The sequence below is a fragment of the Festucalex cinctus genome, chromosome 15 (assembly GCF_051991245.1).
Source record: "Festucalex cinctus isolate MCC-2025b chromosome 15, RoL_Fcin_1.0, whole genome shotgun sequence".
In the NCBI taxonomy this organism is placed as follows: Eukaryota; Metazoa; Chordata; class Actinopteri; order Syngnathiformes; family Syngnathidae; genus Festucalex; species Festucalex cinctus.
Window position 1 is genome coordinate 21,328,596 of NC_135425.1, and position 25,238 is coordinate 21,353,833.

Consider the following 25,238-nt stretch of genomic DNA (forward strand, 5'->3'; position numbering starts at 1 on the left):
GACCCCCTTGAAGACCCTCGCGTACCTGGCCGCGTCGGGGTCCTCGGCCTGGAACTTGGCCAAGCCTTCCTCGATCAGCAAGAACCCAGCCGACAAGCTCTTGCATGTGAACCTCCTCTTGTGCTCTGGGGTCGACGTTTCCTGCTCCTCGTCCTGACTTGCTTCCGTCTCGTGCTTGGTGCTTGACCGAGACTTCCACAACGCTTGTTGGGCGCAGCATTTGTCCACCCCCACTTTGATTACCTCCGCCAAGGCTGTGGGGAAATCAGTCCCTCCTTCGTTGTCGCCACTCGCTGCGTCACCTTCCACCTTCATGTTGTGCAAATTGGCGCGAGCTTTAAATCGCATAAACCAACCTCTACTGGCCACGAACGATTTCCCCTCACTGCTTTCTCCTTTTTGACTTTTCAACGTCTCGAAGAGCCGCTTCGCCTCTTGTTGGATCAGCAGGAGGCTCACAGGTTGACGCCGCTGGTGCTGCTCCTCCAGCCAAAGCACCAGTAGTCTTTCCATCTCCATCATCAGCCCGCAGTTCTGCTTGCTTATTATGGTCGATTTCATGTGCGGCGACGCCTTCACGTGCTCCAGGATGCGATCTTGGTCCTTAATGATAGTAGCGACGGTAGAGCGGCTTAAGTCGAGCACGCGGCCGATGTTTGTCGGCGTTTCTCCCCGTTTGGAGCGCTTCACGATGTCTAACTTCACCTCCATGGTGATGGCTTTCCTTTTCTTCGAAGCGCGGCCGTCGGGAGAGTGTGCCTTGACTTTTGGGGCCATAACGACGGATAGAAAGTCACTATGCGGGGAGGAAAAAAGTATGTGTAAGCACAGCAAACCAAAATGGCGAACGGCGGAAAGTGAGAGCAAGTTGCTCCCGAGTCACAACGCGACGACGTATTCCGAACTCGTTTCTACGACTGCGACGTAACATTTTTACAAACATGACATAGGCCAAGCCATGCAGAAAATGCGTGTATGAACAACGTTTCTGGACTATAATGCTGTACTAATAACACGAAAGTTACCACAAAATAAAATCCTTCCTTTACCTGTTGTTGCTTGCTTGGAACAAGTGACGCGTGGCGTATTCATACACCGAGTTCCGTCAACTTTGTGGGTGTCAAACAAGTTATAGTCTGTGCAACGCTTCCAGTCTATGCATGTAAATTCGGTTTGGGTAGAGTGCCGCAAGGCATTCTTTACACAACTTTATGTATGCATCGCTCTTGATCACTCACCTATACGCCAACTCGCTGTACAGCAAAATAAAGAAATAATGTCTTACCTCTACTCTGCTTGGTTTGGGTCGCGTGACGAGTGAAACGTAGGCTGCTGTTACATATTCTTACACCGAGTACAGTTACAACACCACCGACGTAACTATTACTAAGATGACAACGTGCACGACTCTTTATTTTATTTTATTTTACTTAGCTAACGCCGTGCTAAAGTCATATTCACAATCAATAGTTGTATGGAAAACACTTTTAGGCTCTAAATAAAAAGGAATTATATGAAAATCAGTTACAAGAAAGAAAACCATTTCTTGTCTTTATTATGTAATTGATCTGTATGTGTGCGCTGCAGTGTCGCGTGACGATTATGTATTCTGTCCGCTTCTACACACATGACGTTCAGGTTTACGACGCAAACGCACCGACTTATATATGTAACATAATCTGTGAGAAGACGTCACGTTCTACTTTGCAGCTAGTGCAAACTGGAAAGTACCACACTGATCACACCATTGTATCACAATGAGAGCGGTTTCTAATATTTTGACTATTACCAATCTCAGACGATGCAATATTGTTCAAATAATGTTTGTCCAGGAAGCGTAAATTCCAACATTATCTGTACACGGAAATGCAACCGTTACATACAGTATGAATACACTGAACATGTATTTTGTTACTGTCATCCATGTTTTAATTTGCTGGGAAATTTGTAATAACATACATATTAACATTATTGCACAGTATGAAAGGCCCATTAGATCACTGAGTGGGTGATCTAATGGGTACGTGATTTGAGTGAGTCACACATATGGAGTCATGTCAAAACCCCGTAAACACAAAAAAACGTGATCTACGTATACAAAACCTGATCTACGTGCACAAAACCTGATCTGCGTACACAAAACCTGATCTATGTACACAAAACGTGATCTCCGTACCCAAAACGTAATCTACGTACACAAAGAAGCATAACTTCAATTACAACAAAAAAAATCTTTCAAGTGCAAAAAAAAAAAAATGTTTTGCGTACGTAAAAAACAATTCTACAATTACGGATAAAACTCACGTGACTTTTGGCAGTGATATTCTGCCGACCCATGATCCACACGCGCAAAGCCAGTAAACTTTATAACAGGGGGCGCTGTTGCATCAGCGCCGTATTGAGAGAGAGTTTGGCCAACTCGTTGAAGAACGACTACGCTGTGATTGGTCAACTGCTGGTCACATGACATCTGGACGTCTTAAATAATCGTGAGACATTGTTATGGGGACTTTATGAGACAAGTTGCAGTTGTGTCAGTGACCACAGTGTGGCAGCACGCAACTATCTCTTCATTGAGGTCCAGTACATTGGCGCAATTACTATTGTGTTGAGTGTCAGACAATTTGTACAACAATTTCAAAGTGTTTTCATAAAAACGTTGCGACGTTCTTGCGCTAAAATTCACGGCGGATAAAGTATTACAACATACTTAATATCTACTTGACAGGTTAAAATCTCTTGGTTTTTGGGGAGGGGTTCTGTCTCATCATGGAAGTACCACTTTTGCTACCTTGATGACCAAGGACAGAGTTTAGGGCGATGCTATAGCTGCATGCTATCCCCTCTTGTGACTATTTTTCACAAAAGTGGCTAGCAATGTCTACCGTACTGATTTTTTGGCGTTGTTCAAGACGTCCAGAGACTCTTTCCAGATGAGAGCATGAGATATTTTTTTGTCCAGAGTGACTCCAGACTGCAAATGAATCGTGTTTCCTTGGAGTCACCACTGGCTAATTGCACTATTTAATTGTGATGTCGCGATTTACCAAAATTCACTCACAGGAACGTTTTCAGAAATGAACATGTCTCCTTTAACTTCAATATTAAAACAGTTGTAATTTGCAGGGACGTAGCTGAGGCTTAAAAATAATTATTTTGAAAAGTGACCGGATTCTCTCTAATACGACGGACTCTTTACGCATGTCAAAATGCTAATTATCTCAGTCACTATAGTGCTGATGATATAGACAAGTTAGCAAAATGAAAACGACGTCAAACAGATGTATGTGGAAAGTTTCGGGGAAAGGCCCAGTGATGACACAACACAAGTGACCAAGAAGAGAAAGGAAGGTATAATATGGACTTACGGGATTCCAACACACTTGATGATTGTTTTTTGTTTAGAATGGTTATTTTTTGGATTTTTACTTTTATCCATAACAAATAAAGGGGGCAATTTGAGATTTATTTATTTATTTAATAGAACTTAATATATATATATTTTCTTGTAGTATTTCTTTATATTTTATTTGTACAAATATGGACAACCGGTTTCCTTTTAGGATATCTTTTTATTTTTTTTTCGCATTCATCAGGTGCGTAAGATTAACGTAGATTTAATGGTGAAATGATGATCTCCACAATGAGACGCATGAGAGAGAGAGAGAGAGAGAGAGAGTGGGGCTGACGTGCAGGATGCTGTGTCCAGCTGCACGGTGCAACATTAAGTCGGATCTGCTCCAATCCTCCTCCTCATCATCATCATCATCATCTTCGTCACCACCATCAGTCGACATGCACAAAATCACGTGACCGCCTCCTGTCCCGACAGCCGGGTGGCGTGCGCACCGCCACATTCCCCTCTCTCTCCAGTCCGGTCCTGTCCTCCCATAAGGAATTTATGAGCTGTGCTTGGCGCTTCACCTTGCAGCAGAACGCATGAAAGGTAGGACAAATATGAATCATTTTTACATTCCAACATCGCCGTCTCATGAGGTCCAATTTGGAGCCATGTTTTAAAATTCTACCTTTGCATGGAAAACAATGCTGTGTTGATGGTGGATTTGAGCCTTTCTGGATGCCAATTTGCATATCATGAATAATTTAATGGGTGCTCGGGTAAACAAAAGAGCGGCGATGGTGGGTTCTACCTTTTGACCTGTCATCAGCATTGCATCTGTCCTCCATTGCCATTGAAAAGGAGGTCAGACTCTAATTAACATTGCTCAGGAACAGGACAGAGGTCCAAACTTAGTTCCTCGGCCCCCATTTGCAGACTCATGATGGCATCATCAGCGGATCTCTGGGGAATTGGTCCGTGGCGTTATATAAAAAAAAAATCTAAGAAGAATCAGACACTACATAGCGGTACGATCGGCCTAGTGGTTGGCATGTCTGTCTCACAGTTCTAATGTTCGGAGTTTGCATGTTCGCTCAACTGTCAGAATCTACACAGCAACAGCATCCGCGTCATCGTCACCTAGACCCTCTCAAGCGGGAGAGGAGCGAGAAGGGGCCCATGTGCGGTTGTGTGATATAAATCAGAACTTGTAGAACCTGTGCTCAATACAATGTCTCTTTTGTACAATTCAAACAAACAAAAAAACAGCTCTTGGTGTTTCTCAGAGTTTATTGTATGCTTTTGTGTGCAGGCTAATGGATGACACAAGGCAGAAAGCAGCCACTGCACTCCCTCATGGTCCCAAAGTGCAACCTGGACCCTGCGCACGAACCACACCAGGTCCAGGTCCACCTCGAGGACCACCTGCGACGCTGACCAACATAAGCCGACCGAGACCCACCGTACTCGGGACTAAACCTGCTCCTAGACCCGCCAGGGTCCCTACCAAGGATGTAGCTTTGATCCCGGTTTGCATCCCGGGACCGCAGAGTGCCAACGTTTTGCCTCGTTCCCCGTCAGAGTCCTCGGTGTCTCCTCACAGTCCTCAGGCTTCCCTGAGCCCAAAATCTAGTCTCAGTCCTCCACCAGCTGCCAATACTACACAAGCGCAGAGTGACAAGACCAAAGACAACGACTTCAGGTGAGACGGTAGCTATCGGCATCTCCATTTGACGCTCGAGTCTGTTAAGTGCTGTCTGTCGAGCTGTTGTGTCCACGGCTTTGTGTTGTTTTCGAATGCAACCGCGGTAAGCCAGCTAATATGCACCCGAAGGCGTCATATGAATCAAAGCGGCGCTTTTCTCTAAAAGCTTCTTGCTGAGAGAGTGACGGAGCCGCATTAAATCGACTTGGCAGACATCCCATCGGCTCGCTCGCCCATAAACACAAGCAGCACCTTTTAGTACCGTACCGCTTGTTTTAGACAAATGACGTCCTAAAAGTCTGAAAATGGCTGCTACCGTGGATGTAAAAAGTCTACACACCCCTGTAAAAGTGCCAGGTTTCAACAACAGTTCAAACATCCATCCATCCATCCATCCATCCATCCATTTTCTTAACCACTTGCTCCTCACAAGGGTCCCGGGGGTGCTGGAGCCTATCCTTTCCTTTCCTTTCCTTTCCTTTTATTATTTTTTTGAACATATAAACAGATGAACAGCAGAGATAAAACAAAAAACAATAACAATCAAAAGAGAAGAAAATCCCAATAACATAATCATTCAATTAATCATAACTTACATGTTCAAAAGGGAGTAGGAAGAAGTTAAAAACTTATCTAGTCCTACCCCTTTTACTAAATATATTTAAACTTATTTCATTATTAATACAATTTTAATTTACTAATTATTAAAAAATAATAATAAAATAATAAATGATATATATAACCCAAGTTATATATATATATATATATATATATATATATATATATATATATATATATATATATATATATATACACACAAGTGCACTTAACATATTCACATTTACCAAAAACATATATACATAAATTTACTAAACATATACCATAATACCTATCTAGATCATTTACACAGCTGGATATGCGCAGCAGGCAGGGTATTCAGCTAGATTTTATTCTGCAAAAAAAAAGAAAGAACGAATGAAAGAAAAACAACCTCCAACAATAACATGTTAAAAAAAAGAAAAAAGAAGAAACTACACTGAAGTAATATTTTCTTAAAGGCTTAAATCAATGGGGCCCAAACTTGTTCCCTTTGAGGGCTGCATGCAGAAAAATAGAAAGCTGTAAGGCTCACGTTTACATTAAGTCTGACTATATTAAACATTCTAAATAAATGTAAATACTTTGGTATTTTGCAGCTTTTTGGGATCAAAATATGCGTTGTCAAGCGTACCGGTGTCTCGACAAAATAGCATACCCGTCAGTAGGGGTGTGAATTGCCTCGTACCTGACGATTCGATTCACGATTCACAGGTCACGATTCGATTCGATACCGATTAATCCCGATACGAATTTATAAGTCGATTGTTGCGATTTTTTTTCATTCAAATTTAGAAAATACTAATCAGTAAGCTTGTAGAGTGTAAGATTTATATGAAAATGTATTATTTATTTATCTGAAATTTCAGTCTTATAGAGGTTGTAATCTGTTTCATGTTTGAACAGCATTAAAATAAAATATTAAGGCTTGTTCCGTTCATATAACATTCTTCTATGCTTAAGGTGTGAACCTGAACCCGAAGTAAGACGTTTTGCTGAATATTTTTCCATTAAAAATGGAAGTTTAAAAATGGATTCACACACACACACACACACACAAAAAAAGAAAAGGCAATGATGATAAGACGTTGAATCGGTAAGACTACCAAATGAACAATTCTGAGCTCTTTAAAAAAAAAAAAAAAAAAAAAAAAAAAAAATCGCTTTTTTTAAAATTTAATCGATTCGAGAATCGCGCGATGTAGTATCGCGATATATCGCCGAATCGATTTTTTTTTTAACACCCCTACCCGTCAGAGTAGCATACCTTGCACTTCTGTGCATGCGCTGCAGGATACTAACTTTGCTCTCGGAAGATGAATTCTCGCGGTATTTGTGAGTTCACAAACCCCGGAGAATACATCCGCCGATCCGAAGCACAATCACAGAGCGGCATTGTGTTTGGGGGCGGGATATACATCTGTGACGAAACCAGGAAGCTAGCACCGATGTCAGAGCTAACAAACAAACTTAACATGGACGAATGGACGCTGCAATTAATTCTGTTCTCGCACAATTACTCACCGTTTACGTGTTGAATGTTGAACAGCGAGAGGCGCTTTGTGCATTTTTAGTCGGTAAGATGTTTGTGGTTTTCCCCCCTTCGGCAAGAACGAGACGAAATTTTCACCCATGGCCGTGATTGGTTCAAACAAACGTGTAGATTGACGCATTGTTCCAACAGAATGTCCCGCCTTTTCCCGACGAAATTAGTGCGGAGAAGTACCAGACGGATATTGCGGAGAACTCACTTGAGTGAAGCGCATAACCAGCTGGCTATTGCCAGGTTAGTAGAATACGGTAACAACAGGTTGGTTGTTTGGTTGAGTTTAGGGTGAGGCTACAGATAGAGTTTACTATCCGGGTATGCTGATCTGACAGAACACCGGAACACTGACAAACAAACTGTGACAGTACGTTCTTTGCACGTTGAGATGTACCTGAAGGCTCAAGGGAGATTTTTTGGAAGTGTCGAAGCGCCGTAGCGGTGCGTTCCGGCCCCCTTAAAACACTGACTGTAACCTATATATTACTTGCTGTTCTGGTTTGCGTGATGTAAGAAATGCAGAGAACACTTTTCTATTTTTTACATCACTGAAAGCTAACGTGGCGTCTGCACTGTCACAGGGTCCACATCGCCACATGGAACGTGGGCTCGGCTGTCCCGCCGGATGATGTCATCGCTCTGTTTGGGCCAAATGTGTCAGATGGGAGTGTTGACATGTTTGTCATCGGGTAAGTAGGGTGGCTATATGCCAGGGTGCCCACTCGCTCATCTGTCCCTCTTTTGCTGACCATTTTTTGGGGGTTCCATTTCAATCCTCACACTTTGCAGGCTCCAGGAGGTGAACTCCATGATCAACAAGCGGCTGAAGGATGCTGTTTTCTCAGATCAGTGGAGTGAGCTCTGCATGGACACGCTCAGTCCTTTTGGATATGTCCTGGTTGGTAGACTCATCACTCATCAGCTTAACGGCATTTGATTTTTATTTATCAACAGAATAAGTATGGGGGAAAAAAAAAAAAATAGAAATTAAGACTACATTTTTGTTTAAAGCAGCGGTTCTCAAAATGTTTTAAGTGCTACTTAAAGAAAATTTTCCAAGGAAATATAAAACTATAAATTTGTGGTTTCGCTTTATTTTTAACATTAAAAAACTCATACTAATTAATATAAATAGAGAAATAAAATTTGAATTGAATGAATGCATTAAAAAAATAATACAATTAATTCCATCGTTTACCCCCAAATTTGTCTTCTTATTAATTAAAGGGGAAGTAAAAAAAAATAAAATAAAATAAAAAGTTATTTACAATATGTTTTATGTGGCTCTACTAGGCTAAACATGGTATTGTGATTAACAGTGCATTTGTGGAATATAAATTAAAGGGATACTTCACTTATTTTATTTAGCCCATTATAGCAATAAAAAGTTAATATTTTGTCTATAATTAATTTGATACATTATTTTTCATGTACAAAACACATTTTTCAACTTGCTGTCGACTAAAAATGACATCACAAGGGCTCAGTTAACCAATCACAGCTCACCTGTTTTCTAGGGTTGGTCATGTGACATTCACAAGCTGAGCTGTGATTGGTTACCTGAGCCCTTGTGATGTCATTTTCAGTCGACAGCAAGTTGCAAAATGTGTTTTTAAAGGAAGTAATTGTACATGAAAAATAATGAAAATATCAAATTTATTATCGGCAAAATATTCATGTTTGACTGCCAAAAATGGCCAAATAAGGAAAGTATCCCTTTAAGCAGCAAAATCCATCCGTTTATCCATATCAGGGGACGGCCATTTTGCCACTTGCTGTTGACTGAGTGTGGCAAAATGGCCGACCCCTGAGATGGTTAAAAGGGGTAGAATTTGCAGCTTAACTACTATAACGACATTTTTTACTTGGCTTCCCTTTTATGTGCAACGTGTCAAAGTGAACCAAGTACAAGAAAAAAAAAAAATCAGTGATGGCCTACTTTTTGTAAATTATTGTGTTAATTTGTTTGACTATTTTTGTCTGTAGGTGGCGTCCCAGCGGATGCAGGGCGTGCTGCTGCTGGTCTTCTCCAAATTCATCCATCTTCCGTTCCTCCGAGGCGTGCAGACGCAGAGCACTCGCACAGGACTCGGCGGATGTTGGGTACGTGCCACGCCGCTCTTCGATTTATGACCTTGCACAATTTGCTATGGCGTGATACCGTCAGTACGGTGGAACGAGCGCGTCAAACAGGCGTTGAAAGGTGACGCACGCCAGCAGGTGTTTGCACGTGAGTGTGGATATGTCAGCGTGTGACCTTCCTCACAGTGTTGATGTCGGCGTCACACCGGCGTGATGCTGCAGTCTCCTTCTTTTTGAGGTCAGCGCTGCAGCAGGCGTCTGGCTTGCTGCTTTGAAAGTAAGAGCGCACAAAGGGCACAGACGCTCCGTCAAGGCTTTCGATTGCAATGAATTGTGAACGTGACATCATTTTTAGATATTCTTATTCTCTTCCTATTTCTAGAGTCTGCATTAGCACAAAACACTCTGATCAAGTAGGCAAACTTTTGTGTCTAAGGCTCATATTTAATTTGATTATTTATATTCTGTAATAATAATAATAATAATAATAATAATAATAATAATAAAACTCATTACGTTGAAATCGCTCAATAAAATAAAAAATAATAATAAAAAAATATATATATATATATAGTAAACAAAAATTGTAGATGAGGTAAACAAAAATGAAAAGAAATAGATGGTTCTGTAAAATATTTGTACCACTTTTTGTCATGATAAAATAATTTCCGTTTTGATTTTTGCCATTGTTTATAATTTATTTAAGATTAATTCACTCATTTCTGAAATAAATCCAAATTCAATGTATTTGCACAATTTTGTATTCCATTACGTATTTATTTAATTATTGCTAATAAAGAAATCTGGAAATTATAGACAATGAATAACACACAAAAAACTTTTTTTTAAAGTCTAAATGAATAGCAGAAAAAAAACTTATGTTTTTCAGTAAGAAAAATCACACTATAATATTGTACTTTCTGTAGTGACATAATTAAATAGAATGCAAAGAATGTAACAGTTTTTGCCAATATTTTTTTTCCAATTCAAATGGCATTGTGCTGCTCCTACTGTTGTGTGCACTTTGACCACATGGGGGCAGTATTATACAAACAAACATGAAGATGGTCACAAGTTACTGCTCTGTAAACTGCAATATTATTGTTCTGCGCGAAGGATAATAAATTTATGTCAGTGAGTATTGTTACATTATCGTGGGTTTAATATACGTATACATATATAATATACACGTATATGCTTATTTTAAATTTAAACTTCAGTTAGGAGTGGCGTTAAACAACATGTAGCCGCTTTGTTGAAGAATTGCTCACTAGTTGAGTTTGCTGCCACCATAAAGTGCTCGTATATCAAATTTCTGTTCTCAAGTTAGAGCAAAAATTGGTCAAATGATGGCTCCTATCTCGAAAGACAGAAATTTCCAACAAAGTTAATGGGGGCATGAACACACGACCGAAAACGCAAAAATAGCCTCAACCCTTAACACGAAACAAAAGCCAATGAATTTATGAGGATGTTGTTGCTTTTCGTGCTGTGCCAGAGGTTGCTGCTTTGCGCACTCCCTGCAGGGTAACAAAGGTGGCGTGAGTGCAAGGATGAGCGTGTTTGGACACCCCGTGTGCTTCCTCAACTGCCACCTGCCCGCTCACATGAGGAACCTGGAGCAGAGGATGGAGGACTTTGAGAGCATCCTGCAGCAGCAGCAGTTTGAAGGAGGGGCTGCCACCGGCGTGCTGGATCACGAGTTGGGTGGCTTTTGTTTGAAAATAAAAACAAAACAAAACAACAGAAAATGTTTGGATACTACAAGGAACGTTTCCTGTTTGTCTAGCGTCGTGTTTTGGTTCGGGGATTTAAATTTCCGAATTGAGGACTATGACATCCATGTGGTGAAATGTGCGATTGACAGCAATAAGCTCCCTCTATTGTGGGAGCGAGATCAGGTGAGGTTCATCATCATCATCATCATCATTTTTGAAGCCGTTCAGTATTTGCCAATCTGTTTCTGACTGCAAGAATATGCGTTCTGACAAGAGTGAGGCAGCAGATGGCAATAAAGCAGCCTTTTTGTGGACCTGGTGTGATCTTTATCTTTTTTTTTTTTTTTTTTTTTTTTTTTCCTCAGCTCAACATGGCTAAAAGCACAGAATCCATCCTGGAAGGCTTCTTGGAGGGTCCGCTGAACTTTCCGCCGACGTATAAGTTTGATGTGGGCACACACATCTATGACACAAGGTATGTCGTCATCATTCGGATGAATCCGAATCTTACCCTTTCATCTAACCGCCATTTTTTAATGTGGTCCAGCGCTAAAAAGAGGAAGCCCGCGTGGACCGATCGTATTCTCTGGCGCCTCCGCCGCACCGGCTCGCCCGTTCCTACCCACAATGCAGCACTTCAGAGGGGTCTGACCTCCTGGCTGGGTGGGGCCACCAAAGTGACGCAGCACACTTATGAGAGCCACATGGGATTCACCATCAGCGATCACAAGCCTGTGTCGGCCATGTTTTCCTTGCATGTGAGTGAATATGTCGTATACTTGAAGATCGCGGCCACATGTTGCTATGAAGTTTCGTTTATTAGAAAGAGGTTGCTTTATTAATTAAATTTTACCAAGGACTGTTCGGAGTAGTACAGTAATGCATTCCCAATTGTTTTTTTGAGCTGTTAATGTGCAGTATATTTTTTTTAATTCTTATTTAAGCACAGTTTTGTTTCCAATATTTAAGTGCAGCATTAATATTCAAACTGTGCATTACTTTTTAGGAATAAAACTTTTTGACGGACGACTTAGGCCTACAACGCTTCTACGTTTTAAAGTTAGTCATGATGGTTGTACTTTAAGGTCTGTTTTTATTTTTTTAAGTCGGAATTTTCCAAGTCTAACATTGTAATTTAGTTCGAAAAAAGCGGGAATTTCATGAAAGCAAAGTCAGAATTTAATGATTAAGTTTTAGCTTTATGCGACTAAAGGTGTAATGTTTAAAAAAAAAAAAAAAAAAAACATTCACAATTTTAAAAGCTGTGTGGAAAAAGGTCACTTTATGTGATTGATGTAATAGTATGAGAAAAGATTCTTAATTTTATAAAAAAGGAAATTGTAGTATTATAAGGAGGAAACAACAGTTACTTGTCCCAGACTGTTGTGTATTCTCATGACTTATGATGACTTTTGTTGAAATAAATAAATATATATATATATATATATATATATATATATATATATATATATATATATATATATATATATATATTTAAATGGTTTATTTCGCATAATGTTGCAACTGAATTAATGACATTTTTTGTAAAGTCGTCTTTGTGGTAGTTCCCATTCAGGGTGGACATGCCTCTGGTGGAGTTGCAGGCCAACAAGGAATGGTTCAAAGTCTCTGATGCCACAGTTAAATTCTCATTAGCGTCCAATTATCATCGCAGCTCATGGGACTGGGTTGCAATATACAAGGTAAGAAACTTTATTCTGTATTTTCATTTTCATTGCCTGTCTTGTCACCGAACAACATTTACATCTGCACACAGGTTGGATTCAGACACCACAAAGATTACCAAGCGTATGTGTGGGCCAAGGGGGAGCATTCAGGGCAGGTGGGCCGCATATTAAGTTTCATAACGCTGCGATGTGGAATCGGGGATCATTTCTGTCCCCATTTTCCAGGTGTCTTTTTCAGAGGAGGACTTGCCAAGAGAGGATTGTCAATACATCCTTGGCTTCTACAGTCATAATATGAACAGCATTGTTGGATTGTCAACAAACATACAGGTATAGAGTATTGCTATTACAATAATTAATGTTTTTGGTTTTTGGTTTTTTAAAGGGGAAGTCACCCCCTGCCCCTCCCCCCCAAAAAAATCTTGACAATAATATGTTCTATGCAGCCCCACTAGTCTAAATACAGTATTCTGGTTTATATTGTGTTAGTGGAATATTAGTTTAGCATTAAAACCCAGCTGTTTTTTTCAGTATCAGAAGGCGGCCATTTTCTCACTTTTTGTCGAATGAAAATGACATCATAGTTGCTCAGGTGTCGGGTAACAACCAATCACAGCTCAGTTTCAGTAACAGGTGAGCTGTGATTGGTCGTTGTCTGAGCAACTGTGATGCCATCTTCAGTCGACAGCAAGTGGCAAAATGGCTGCCCCCGAGATGGATAAAAACGGCTGGATTTTGCTTCATAACTCATATTCCACAAATGTAATATTAAGCAGAATGTCATTTTCAGACCAGTGAGGTCACATATAACACGTTGTAGTCAAGAAATGTTAAAGGTTGACTTTCCTTTTAAGGTCATTTTAATCAATCCAAAGATAAATATTCAAAAATAATTTAGACGTGTGTTTTTTTAGCTGACCATTTTGCCCGAATTCTGAATTGTGTCACCTCATCTGGGTATTTGAATTTAAATGCTTTATAACATGGGTGTCCAAACTTTTTCCTCTGAGGGCTGCATACTGAAAAATAGAAGATGTTCCCTCTAATTAGCATCACATGTGTCTTCAAACTTGTAATCAGCCCATTGGCCCATTTAAAGCGTGATAAGTAGTCACTGTGCTATTTGGTGACAACACTAAACATGGACCATTGAAAGTGTTGTCTTGTGAGATTAGGGGGAGAAAAAAAATATAAGCACGTTATTTTAACATTTGTGTCTTTTGAATGGCCAACAACGTATCAAAGTCCATTTTCATCCTGGACAGATCAAGCTTCCAATCCACAGCCCGTCAGCACACCGCTCCGACAGCTCCGAGATAAGCTCGGAAGACGACAGCACCCTGGTCCTGCTGGCTCCCAACTCCCGCAGCCCGAGCCCCAAACCCATCAAGCACCATCACTGCCGTCACCGGCGCAGCCGCAGCCCCGCCGTGCCAGCGCTCTCGTCCAACCCCCTCCCCTCCCTGCAGGGCCTCAGCCTGTGTCCCCTGCCCAAAGAGACAGCTAGCCGCTCGCCTTGTTCCGCCTCGAGAAAGGAACGACTGTTTTCCACTGGCTCTTTGTCGTCCCCGGCCGTCAGCCCGCTCAGTCCCCGGAGCCCCGTGTCTCCCGGCAGCGGGGTCAGTGCACCGGAGGCCCTGATTGCCGCCATGTTAGGGGACCATCGGCCTGCTCAGGTAAGCCCCACGGGGCTCAAACAGCTTGGACATGCAGGGGGAAACAACCCTTCATAGAGGAGATGGAAACTGGACTGAATGTAATGCGTGCAACCCGGCAATTCTCTCTTTCTGATGTATCTTACACTGTGTTTATCTGGGATTCACATCCCTCTAACAAGTGCTTTTATAGACTCACAAGCTCCAATGTGTAGAAACACACACGTTGAATGTGAGGCCAAACATGCAGGCAAGTCAAAATCAATCAGGTGTATTGATTTGTATGTTGGAGTCTTTCCAATAAGACGCTATATTTGTTGTGGGGGTGAACCGGTGAGAACTGATGTGTCGTTTCCTCAAAACCCACAAATGTTCAGTCTTCTGGTCAAAAACAATTTAATTCCAATAAAGTCCAATCCTTTTCCATTAAGTCCAAAGGACAACACGATTCTTTTCGCTTTCCATGACAACGGCGGCAATCTTATTTTTTATTTTTATTTATTTTTTATCCTGCACTCAACTAAACATTCTATCGCTGTTCCATTGAACTTGGTGATTGGACATACGTCCTGAGTGATTTTTTCTTATTTTTAATTTTTTTTTTTTTTTAAATGTACGGTTTGCTTTAGAAATCTGCATCTGTTTACATTCATCTCAGTTGTCTGCATTTGATAATAAAGACTACAAACATGACAGTACCCACTTGGTGACATGGAGCTATTTGTACAGCACGGTGATCTGGTGATTTGCACATCTGCCTCAAAGTTCAGAGGTTGGAATTTCGGCTGGGAGTTTTCTCCAACTTCTTTCCACATGTCAGACATGCCTGTCAGCTGTTGTCCATTAGTGTGAGTGTGAATGATTGTTTGTCCGTGTGTTGTGTGATGTGAGCCTGTAATTTGGACCTTTTGTTATCAGCAGTAGACAGAAAACAACCTATTGACATCATGGATCTATAAAGAACATCAAGTTGAGGTTTACGGAGACATGTGAGGCTTATCCTTATGATTTATTTTTTGCAAGAGAAGGCGAGAGTATTTGGATTGCTGAGGCTTTGCGAAGGCAGAAAGGCACAAGGTGAGCAAGATAAACTCACTGGATCAATAAAAAGGAATGATGTCACAATATGAAAAAGGCTTTATTTACTAACTATAAAAGTTTGATGTGTATTTGGTTCTGTTCATGTAAAGGGTGCCCGTAATGTCTCTTTACAATTTATGTACTGTATTACAAAAGCAAATTATTGGCCAATGTATGGAAACAGATACAAAATGAGTAAATTGGACCATATACCTTCTAATCTAATCCATACAAAAATGTCATAAATGCAGGGTGTCTCATGGCTATCAGCATTTGACAGGTTTGTCCATTGTAGCTTTGCAAAATTGCCGATTGGCAAATGTATTTTTTTTTTTTTTTCAGTTCAGTGCCCTAAATTCAGTTCAAAGCCCTAAATTCGCTATGTTCACAAGCATTCATCGCTCAGTGAGATTCCAGCTTTATCGGCCCTCAGATTCGTAAAAAGGCCGATGCTGATATTTGTCAACATGCCGGATATCGGCACCGATCCCAGCCGATAATCTGTCTATCTCTACAAACTTCAGGTTGTTGAGCATCATAATATTCCACAACCTGAAGTTGGCAAATGTAAAGTTTTAACATCTTCGTGTACTTTGACAGGAAAAAAAAAAAAAAAAACTTGGCAGGTGGCAGGTTTGCAAACGCTGCTTCAATGTCAATTGATGTTCCAGGGAACATGCTGATGGCCTCACATTTATCCAAACTACACCTGAAATGAAATAGAATAAAGACCCTTTGTATATACAGTACATGGATAACTGAGAATCTACAGATATAAAGAATTTTTTTTTAAATGGCATTGGTGGACAGCCTGATGGTCACCATTGGCCCAAAGCTCTGTTTACATGCGCACACCCATCTGCGCCACATGGTAGCACTAGCAACTTCATAGGCTGCACTCCACATAGGCCACTCCTGCCTCCACACATGAAACAACCGAAGCAGTCCAACCAGTTTGCAGATCACTACTAGCGGCGGGTCGCCCGAAGCACAACGCAGGGTGGTCGTTTGGATTTAGCGTTGAGTCGGAACAGCATACATAGGCTGCAAAAGGCTGTGTTTGGTTAAATTGACCATATTGGAAAGAGGCTATCCGAACGCCTAGCTTGTTAGCTAACAGTTGTTAAAGATGAACGGTGAGCTGAACGGTTTCTATAACAACTCGCCCGTCGACGACGACTGCTTCCTCTTCACGTCCGAATCTGTGGGAGAAGGACATCCCGGTGAGTTTGAAATCCATTTATTTATTTAAATAAATAAATATTTGTTTATTTATTTAAATAAATACACATGATTACCAATGAGTTTGACAGCAACTCCTTTCAAGTGTACGAGACAAGGTCATGTGGCGTCTCTTGTGAGGCACGGAGTTTTATGCTTCTTTTAATGCGTTTGCAACCTTTAGAAGGATTTCTTTATTAATTTTGTTCTCCCCCCCACTCACTCTTATCAAACTATCCGCGGCGGCAACGCAGCTGTTAGCTAGCTAGTTGGACACGAATGGTACATGTCAATCACAGAAAATGTAGTTTAATTGTGTATATATTAACACTTTTGTGGTTTAGCAAACGCGGCCTATGTACGACACATAAATGTTTAGTTGAATTTAAGGGATTTATAAGCGTTTGAATGGCGTTGCAACGTCTTCCAGCTCCACTTCCGTTCTCGGCCGGTTAGTATCCGGTTAGCTTCCTGCTCCATTCGTAACGCCAGGAAAATGAATGTATGGTTAATGTAACGTATCCGATACGTTTACAATTCCTGTGAAGTGAAACACAATATGTCTATTAATTATTTACCATTTTGGCTCTATTTTTTGTTTTGTCCATTTGTTACGATTATTATTATTATTATAATTCTAATGGAAAAATATTGTATTTCTTGTAGTATGTGTTTTATGTTTGACCTTATCTACAGCCCCTTGGTAGTTGTTAAAGTGCGCTACAAATAAAGTTGAGTTTTATTAGTCTAATGTTGTCTATTATGGTTATACAGTTGACAGTGACAAGCATCTCAACAATGTCCCCAGATGACTGCAATTAAATTAAGGTGTTGTCACTGACTGTAAGCAAATCACTGTATGAACCAACATTTATTTCAATGAAACCAAAACAAAATAAAGAAAAGAGAAGTCACCATTTAAAAACAACAACCAAAGACCAAGTCCGAAGTCTTTTGGTGTGCTGATAGATTTGGATCTGACTTTCAGCAGTCAAATCAAATCAAATCAACCACTAACACAGCATTCTCGCATCTGAAAAACATATCCAGATTAAAGGGTTGCATGGTCCAAGCAGGCCAAGAGAAGCTTATCCATCCTTTTTATCTCCAGTAGACTTGATTATTGTAATGGTCTTCTGACTGGACTCCCTCAAATAAGCATCAAACAGCTACAGCTCTCTCGGAATAGTGCATCCTGGCTTATGACCAGAATAAAGTGACCAGAACATATTATTCCTACCGCACAGGCTTTTACGCTGGCTTAATTCCAAAATCTTGTAGTTTCAGTAAGCTACCTTTTTTTTTTAAATGTCTTAAATTGTTTTGTTCTAAATGCTTTTAAATGTTCTATTCTTTGAATCATATGAAGTTACCTTGTTTTTGAAATGTGCTATATAAATAAAGCTGACTTTCCTAATGTTTAAATGTCAGGCTTACAACGGATACTCATTTTGTATTTCAATTAAACCTTTGTTCTAGGGAGTCACTGCACTCATACATCACATTCAATCTTTTGAACTGAGCTTCTTTAGCCTTCAGGGGAATAGGGTAGGACAAGTAGTATTATCTTAGTTATGACATTTTTTGGTACATCACTTATTTTGAAGTAACTATGTACTTCCTGTAATGAGGTAGAGCTAAAACAAATTTCAATAACATACTGTAGTCCTTGCTAATTTATTAATGCATTTAATGTAAAATAAAAATAAAAATCTGCTCTAGGCATTCATATAAAACAATCAATTGAAAAACAATAAATAAAGTAGCTAACAAACTTTCCCCAACCCTATGATGACGTATTCTTACGCGGCTGCATAAAACGTTTCATTGCTTGCTCTTTGTAACGTCAAAATGTCGGATTTTGTAAACCGAAGACCACCCCCGTGGACCTCAACACAAGTACGATAATTATTGATCTCAGCTAAAGTGTTACGTGTGTGTGCGCACTGTGCATATCAATACAGAAATTTGGGATCGTTTTGTTATTGGTGTCACGGATTTCAACACAGTCTTGTGACAGCTGTTGCAGCACGTAAACAAGACTGCGCAAAACAGCTGATCAAACATCAGCATTTAAACTTAGTGTTTCAGCTATCACAAGTGCTTTCCGCTTATCTGGTCTGATGAGGGTGATAATGGGTTGTCGATGCAATATTATGAAGTAACTTTATGTCGACTTGTTTTAAAGAATGGAATGTGTCCGCTGGCTTGACGTATTTGAAAGTGGTTTAACCTGTCCCATAACTACACAAGGCAGCATGAAGTATGCAATAATACTTCTTTATTGCATCACGTTAAGATGAAAAGTACACAATGACTTTTCACAGGATGTAGTGAAGTTATGTAATGTTTACAAAAAAAAAAAAAGTACTGGTAAATAGAGGCTTAAAAGATAATTAAAACAGAAGGTAATTACATTTAAAATAGTGTTCTGTCCAGTGAATTTATTTACTCACAAGAATAAGGCTGCTTCAATTTATTTATTTTTGTTCCGAATATCTTAAATGTATGTAACGTTTGTCATTCTACAGATAAGATTTGTGACCAAATTAGCGATGCTGTTTTGGATGCGCACCTCACCCAAGACCCAGATGCCAAAGTTGCGTGTGGTAAGTTCTCGTTTTCCACTTAAGATTGTTTTATTCTAATGAAATTCCAATTTGACTTTCTCCTTGTAATATTTGAAGTGTGTTGTCATTAAACGTCCAAATTTATTATCATAATACTACAATATTTTGGTTGTAATATTCCAAGTTTATTTTCATCAAATTTCAATGCTCTTCTCATTGTTTTTCCTCATTGTTTTGTTTCTTTGTTCTCCGAGAGATATAACATTTCTCATGATGTTTTTCTTGAAAAAAAAAAATCTGTATTTTTAATTCAATATATTGTAATGATGTAAGTTTGTCATTTTGTTTTTCTACAATGTAACCCTTTGATATGACAGTCACATAATTTCAAAACATTCTTTTGGTTTAATGGCAAAAATAAACCACTGTTTTGTCTACAAAATGTTACGAGTAGCTCCGAGTAGCTCTAAATTCCATTGGATGATTTTATGAGCCGTGTCTTCATATAAAGGGCATGGAACATGTCCTGCAGCTCTTTTTTTTTTTTTTCCTTCTTCTTCTTTTTCCAAAACACAGTCCTGTTTGCTTCTTCACCAAAGTTTTTAACTGTGGGAAAATGTTTTTAGTTCTTCCTAGTTTGTACATTCCATCAAATGTCTTTTTAATGCACGTACTGCTAGTGTTTTTTTCCACACTTAAAGATTGAAGTTAATCTCTTTCACCTGAACAGAGACGGTCGCTAAGACAGGGATGATCCTGCTGGCTGGGGAGATCACCTCCAGGGCTGTCGTAGACTACCAGAAGGTCGTGCGAGAGACAATCAAGCATATTGGCTATGACGATTCCTCCAAAGGTGAACTTGTAAACCCTCACAAACAAACCGTTTTGCACAACATAATGATCGCTTCCAGTCGTGAGGGTTTTGTAAAATCACAAATAGTTTTGGTTACACACTTTTAACAGGACAGGCAGAACACAGAAAGTCTAATTTCCATATTTCTGATAAAAGTGACCTTTATTTATTTACTCAACCGCAGGTCGTGTCACTTAAATGTCGCTTTATGCGGTGGTGAGTGCCGCTGTTTTGGTTAGCAAAATTTTATGCAAGGAATAATGACATTTTTTTTTCTTGGTAGGTTAAATAAGGTCTTGTAAAGAAGACAGTGGTTCTTTTACATTTTTAAACAATTGTGAAGTGTACTAATAACATGCAAAATATTTTAGTGAAAAGGATCAATAGACTTTACACACTCAAATTCTTGTATTGCTGAAATTAGTCTTTTTCACAAGTGAGCGATTGGACACCCGTTGTCAGGGTTCCAGATACAGTATTGGGCTGGCAAGCATGCGCTAAAAATTACCGCATGCCTCGGGTCAATCGTCTCCAACGTGTTAATAAAGCCACGCTTTTATGATTTATAACCGGGCTCCATGTCAACCGGATAATGTTCAGCGTAATTTACTCGCTAACTGCATTTCCTTGGCCTCCATTCTTGTCATATATAAAACAATGTGAAAAGGATTGAGCTCATGTCTGTTTCTTAGCAACATTTAAATTCACTATTAGCTTTTTTGTTTGTTTGTTTGTAAATAGTGGCTAGAGGGATCTGAAAAGTTGCTATGCATAGCGACAAAGACAAAAATTTGGCAATGTTGACTGCTTTTGGCAACTAGCTCACTTTATTCAACAACTATGTTGTTGTTGAGAACAGTACACGTTAGCGGCAATGTGCTTTAAGCTACGGAAATAACAGATGAAATTGATTTTAAAAGCTGTTCTGACAAATAAACAATAAAATTGATTTATCGCCCCACCATTCTAAACTAATTGAGGCTTGTGTTTTTGTTTTTTTGTTTTTTTCCCCCACTGCAGGCTTTGACTACAAGACCTGCAATGTCCTGGTGGCTTTAGAGCAGCAGTCCTCCGACATCGCTCAAGGCGTTCACTTGGACCGCAAAGAGGAAGACGTGGGCGCCGGCGACCAGGTCTGAAGACACACAAGCATGATCGTTTACGGTTTCATGTTTGATCCTGTGACGACTCCCGCAGGGTCTGATGTTCGGCTATGCCACCGATGAAACGGAGGAATGCATGCCTCTCACCATCGTCCTGGCTCACAAGCTCAACGCCAAGATGGCCGAGTTACGCCGTGACGGAACGCTGCCGTGGCTCCGCCCAGATTCCAAAACTCAGGTCACATATGAACCATGTGTCCCGTTTCTGCCAGTCCATACAAGGGAGGAAAACACATTTTCATCACGGGCCACATAGCAGTTCCGGTTTCCCTCAGAGGAATGCAATGTCTGTGAAAATGATAAATATAAATGTAAATAGGTTGCCGATATTTAAAAAAGATCACAATATTGTGTGTGTTAAAAAAATAAATGAATAAAAAAGAGCTCATACTAAAAAAAAAAAAAAAAAGCACAATATTGTGCTTTTATACATAACAACAATGCATAAACCGCCTACAATCTCTAATAACAATAATGAGGCACTTACTTGCTAATGCAAGCACACATTGATCGTTTCACAAGCAAATTAGGTTCCCCTTCATTTGACAATTAGCTTAGATTTTAAACATAGAAGGCCAAAACATCCCTAATGAAAATTAAATTGCACTAATAAACTAGCCACTAGAAGGTGCTAGAACTGCACAAATGGAAATCAACCTGACTTTTTTTAACAGATGTTCCTTGTAAATATTGTGAACATGACGACGACGATTTTGTGGCGGTTTTAATATGATATTGCCCTTATCGTTACATCCCTACTAGCTAGCGCGGCTTGCTTCATCTACATCAGGCCTTGAGTTTGCTATAGTGTTTATGTTTATTGACTACCACAATATTTTTTTCTGGCAGGTGACAGTTCAGTACAGACAGGACCGCGGCGCCGTGGTTCCGCTGCGCGTCCACACCATTGTAATATCCGTGCAGCACGATGAGCTTGTCAGCCTGGAGGAGATGCGTCATAGTCTGAAGGAGCGGGTGGTCAAAGCGGTGGTCCCTCCCGGTTATCTGGACGAGAATACCATCTATCACCTGCAGCCCAGTGGTCGCTTTGTCATCGGGGGGCCACAGGTAAGACGTGGCATGCTTGTCATTTAATGCCATTGATCCAGAAATACTGTTATTTCCTCACGTCACAGTTTGTGTCTTAATCCCTGATAATCCTAAAACATGTCGAGCACTCTGCAGTAGAGCTGGGGAAAAAAAAGTCGACAAAGTCGGCTTTAAAAATAGGTCGACTAAAATTTTCTGCCTTGGCTTTCTGCCAAAACCATCTTTGGGCCCTCCAAGTTTAATGGCTGTGTTCTGATCTTTATTTCTTCTGTTCGTGCACCATCAAGTGGCCGAATGGTGGATGGTTTGTCTGCTTAAAAACGTTGACCGACTTAGTGGGTCTTTATTAAAGATAATACAGCTCATTGAGCTTCCCCAAAACATGGGAAAGGAAGTTCTGAACTTCCAAACCAGCACTGGGGCTGTAATTATTCCAAAATATAACCCACCTTTCAGTTTAGGTGTTCATCACTTAACCAGCAGAGGGCAGTCATGCCCGTGCCCAGAAGAAGAAAGGAACAGGAAGTTACTGAGCTCATGTAGTTAAGATATCTACCCTTTGTTTACTCATTGAATATTGTTGAAGCATTGTCTGAAAATGACTTTAACTACTACTTTTAATTACTGTTTTTTTTTTGTTTTTTTTGTTTTTTTAGCGGGCAACTGTAACAGAATACATTTTGAAAGTAACCCTCTAAACCCTGTGCATAGAAGATAATACATTATGAGTACTTATAGTTACTCAATTCAACTTAGGTCCCACTTTAATGGATTAATTTTTTTTTTTTTTTGGGGTGCAATTATTCGAGTAATCGATGAGGTAATGGATTCTAAAAAGTTTCAACAGTGACAGCACTACTCTACAGTTGCAGTTTTTAATCTGCATCATCATCATGCTAATAATGACTGTTGTCACCTCCCTCAGGGCGATGCTGGTCTGACCGGGCGCAAGATCATCGTTGATACCTACGGCGGCTGGGGGGCTCACGGAGGCGGCGCTTTTTCAGGCAAGGACTACACCAAAGTGGACCGCTCGGCCGCCTATGCCGCTCGCTGGGTGGCCAAGTCGCTGGTGAAAGCGGGACTCTGCAGGCGCGTTCTGGTCCAGGTGAGAGCGATGCATACCGCAGCATATGGAAGCATATCGTGGCTAAATGTTGGCCGAAAAACCGGCGCAGGTGTCGTACGCCATCGGGGTGGCACATCCGCTCTCCATCTCCATCTTCCACTACGGGACGTCCCAGAAGAATGAGGGCGAGCTGCTGGAGATCGTGAGGAAGAATTTTGACCTGCGTCCAGGGGTCATCGTGAGGTATTGTTGCGGCATTCTGTCGGCACGGTTTGATTTTGGATGGCTTGCTCACGTTTGTATTGCTTTCTATGGTAGGGAGTTGGACCTAAAGAAGCCCATCTACCAGCGCACGGCAGTTTATGGTCACTTTGGCCGTGACCTCTTTCCATGGGAGGTTCCCAAGGAGCTCAAATTCTAACCCTTATGTCCTCCCCCGGTTCCTTTATTTTCCCCCGCACCCACCCTCCTCTGCACAAGTCGCCCCACCGCTGCCGCATCTGCTGCACTATTTACTTCAGTCTTCAGCCATTTTGTCTTCTGGCTCAAGCTCATTTAAGATGCGCATTTGTGTTGACATTTTTTTTTTTTCTGCTCAAGCCAATCAAGCGCACAACCGTCGTCGGTTCCTTCTCCGTGCTGTCCCTTCACGCCATTTTCTTTCTGACGTGTTACAGAGAAGTCAGAAGCTGCTAATGATCATTTTGGCTGTGTTGGGCGTCACGTAAACTTGACTCCAGTTTTTTTTTGACTCCAGGTTGTGTTCTTGGGGGTCATTTCAGTGGAGCGCAGCTTTTTGTTATGTGGCACCGCCCCCGTACTTGAAGCATAGAATGTCTTTTGACTGTTGTGGGACCGAAATTGTTGTCAACAGCAACCAAAAAGTTCTGTCGATTACCTGCTTGTTGTTAAAGCCCACGTAATAAATGTTAATTTTGCACTGTTAACAAAAATGTGATCAGGTTGAATTTGCGATACGCTCCTCATGCTTTGTGTCCATTTAAATGTGACTAAATATGCGGCTGAAGCATTTCTGTTTATTCGTTTTTTGTTTTTTTCATTCAACGGTCAAGCAAATTCCATGCATTGCTCGTCACCTTGTTCGATCCAAAGCACAAGATCATCCTTCTTCTTTCCGCCCACTTGAGATTGTTTGCATTTTAAAATGATCCTGACCCCTCTCCAAACAAGATTGTGATAAGCTACTTACTCGCTTATGCATCTTACACAGAATGCAGTGAAACGGGATATTGTGGTAATATTCCATCTTGCTGGGTTGTGTGTAAAAGATAACAGGCGGGCAATGCTTGATAGTCTAGTCAAGTGAAATGTTGCATTACAAAATTCCCCCGCTTCTGTCTGCCTGTGTTAGTCTGCCTGTGTTACGGTTGGTCGACTTTGTCCCCCTGTTCCCACAGCGACACATAAGAAAACCAGGATTTGTGAACTTGTGAACGTGGCTTCGGCATGGCGTCTTAGTCTCTGACACCACCCTGTGCTCCCTGGAGTGTACTACAGAGAAACTTTAGGGCAGCTCGGATGCGTGCGCAAAGACCAAGTATGCTAATTGCTAATTTATCAGGTAAAAAGACTTCCCAATGACTGTTGACGTTGTTTACATCCACAAAATGGGAGAGACCTTAATTGGCTGGTGTTGTACAGAGAAACCAGCTTGTTTACATGGGGATCTCCCTTGTTCAATTCTGTAAAGGAAAACGAAATTGTTAGTTGTGTGCTTGTTGATTTTGTAAGTGCCTTTTCTCATTTTCTGCAATGCCGACCACCCTTTCCCCTTGGTTTGTTCACCGTTTACCCCTAAGAAGTCTGACCTGCTGTTGAGCTTGTCACTCAAACCCTCAAAAATAAACCGCATGCGTTGCTCATGTATTTTGGATTGTCTT

The 25,238-nt window shown here is 40.6% G+C and overlaps 2 protein-coding genes across 3 annotated transcripts; both read left to right on the top strand.

Annotated features, from left to right (window-relative positions):
- The first annotated feature begins 3,686 nt into the window (after positions 1-3,686).
- inpp5ja (inositol polyphosphate-5-phosphatase Ja) lies at positions 3,687-15,029 on the top strand. The gene is made up of 13 exons (XM_077497215.1): positions 3,687-3,946; positions 4,653-5,042; positions 7,770-7,877; positions 7,978-8,086; positions 9,175-9,291; positions 10,797-10,972; positions 11,060-11,171; positions 11,354-11,463; positions 11,536-11,746; positions 12,554-12,691; positions 12,766-12,831; positions 12,902-13,006; positions 13,942-15,029. The coding sequence occupies exons 2-13, from the start codon at positions 4,657-4,659 to the stop codon at positions 14,407-14,409; spliced, it is 2,106 nt and encodes a 701-aa protein (XP_077353341.1). The 5' UTR covers positions 3,687-3,946; positions 4,653-4,656; the 3' UTR covers positions 14,410-15,029.
- Positions 15,030-15,174: 145 nt separating this feature from the next.
- On the top strand, positions 15,175-25,224 carry mat2aa (methionine adenosyltransferase 2Aa). Of its 2 annotated transcripts, none has more exons than XM_077497605.1 (9): positions 15,175-15,408; positions 19,164-19,241; positions 19,933-20,055; positions 21,076-21,188; positions 21,253-21,396; positions 22,068-22,286; positions 23,194-23,376; positions 23,447-23,580; positions 23,656-25,224. In XM_077497605.1, the coding sequence occupies exons 1-9, from the start codon at positions 15,336-15,338 to the stop codon at positions 23,756-23,758; spliced, it is 1,170 nt and encodes a 389-aa protein (XP_077353731.1). In that variant the 5' UTR covers positions 15,175-15,335; the 3' UTR covers positions 23,759-25,224. The 2 variants fall into 2 exon arrangements, with proteins under 2 accessions (XP_077353731.1, XP_077353730.1); XM_077497604.1 differs by lacking the exon at positions 15,175-15,408 and adding an exon at positions 16,276-16,634.
- Positions 25,225-25,238: the final 14 nt, after the last annotated feature.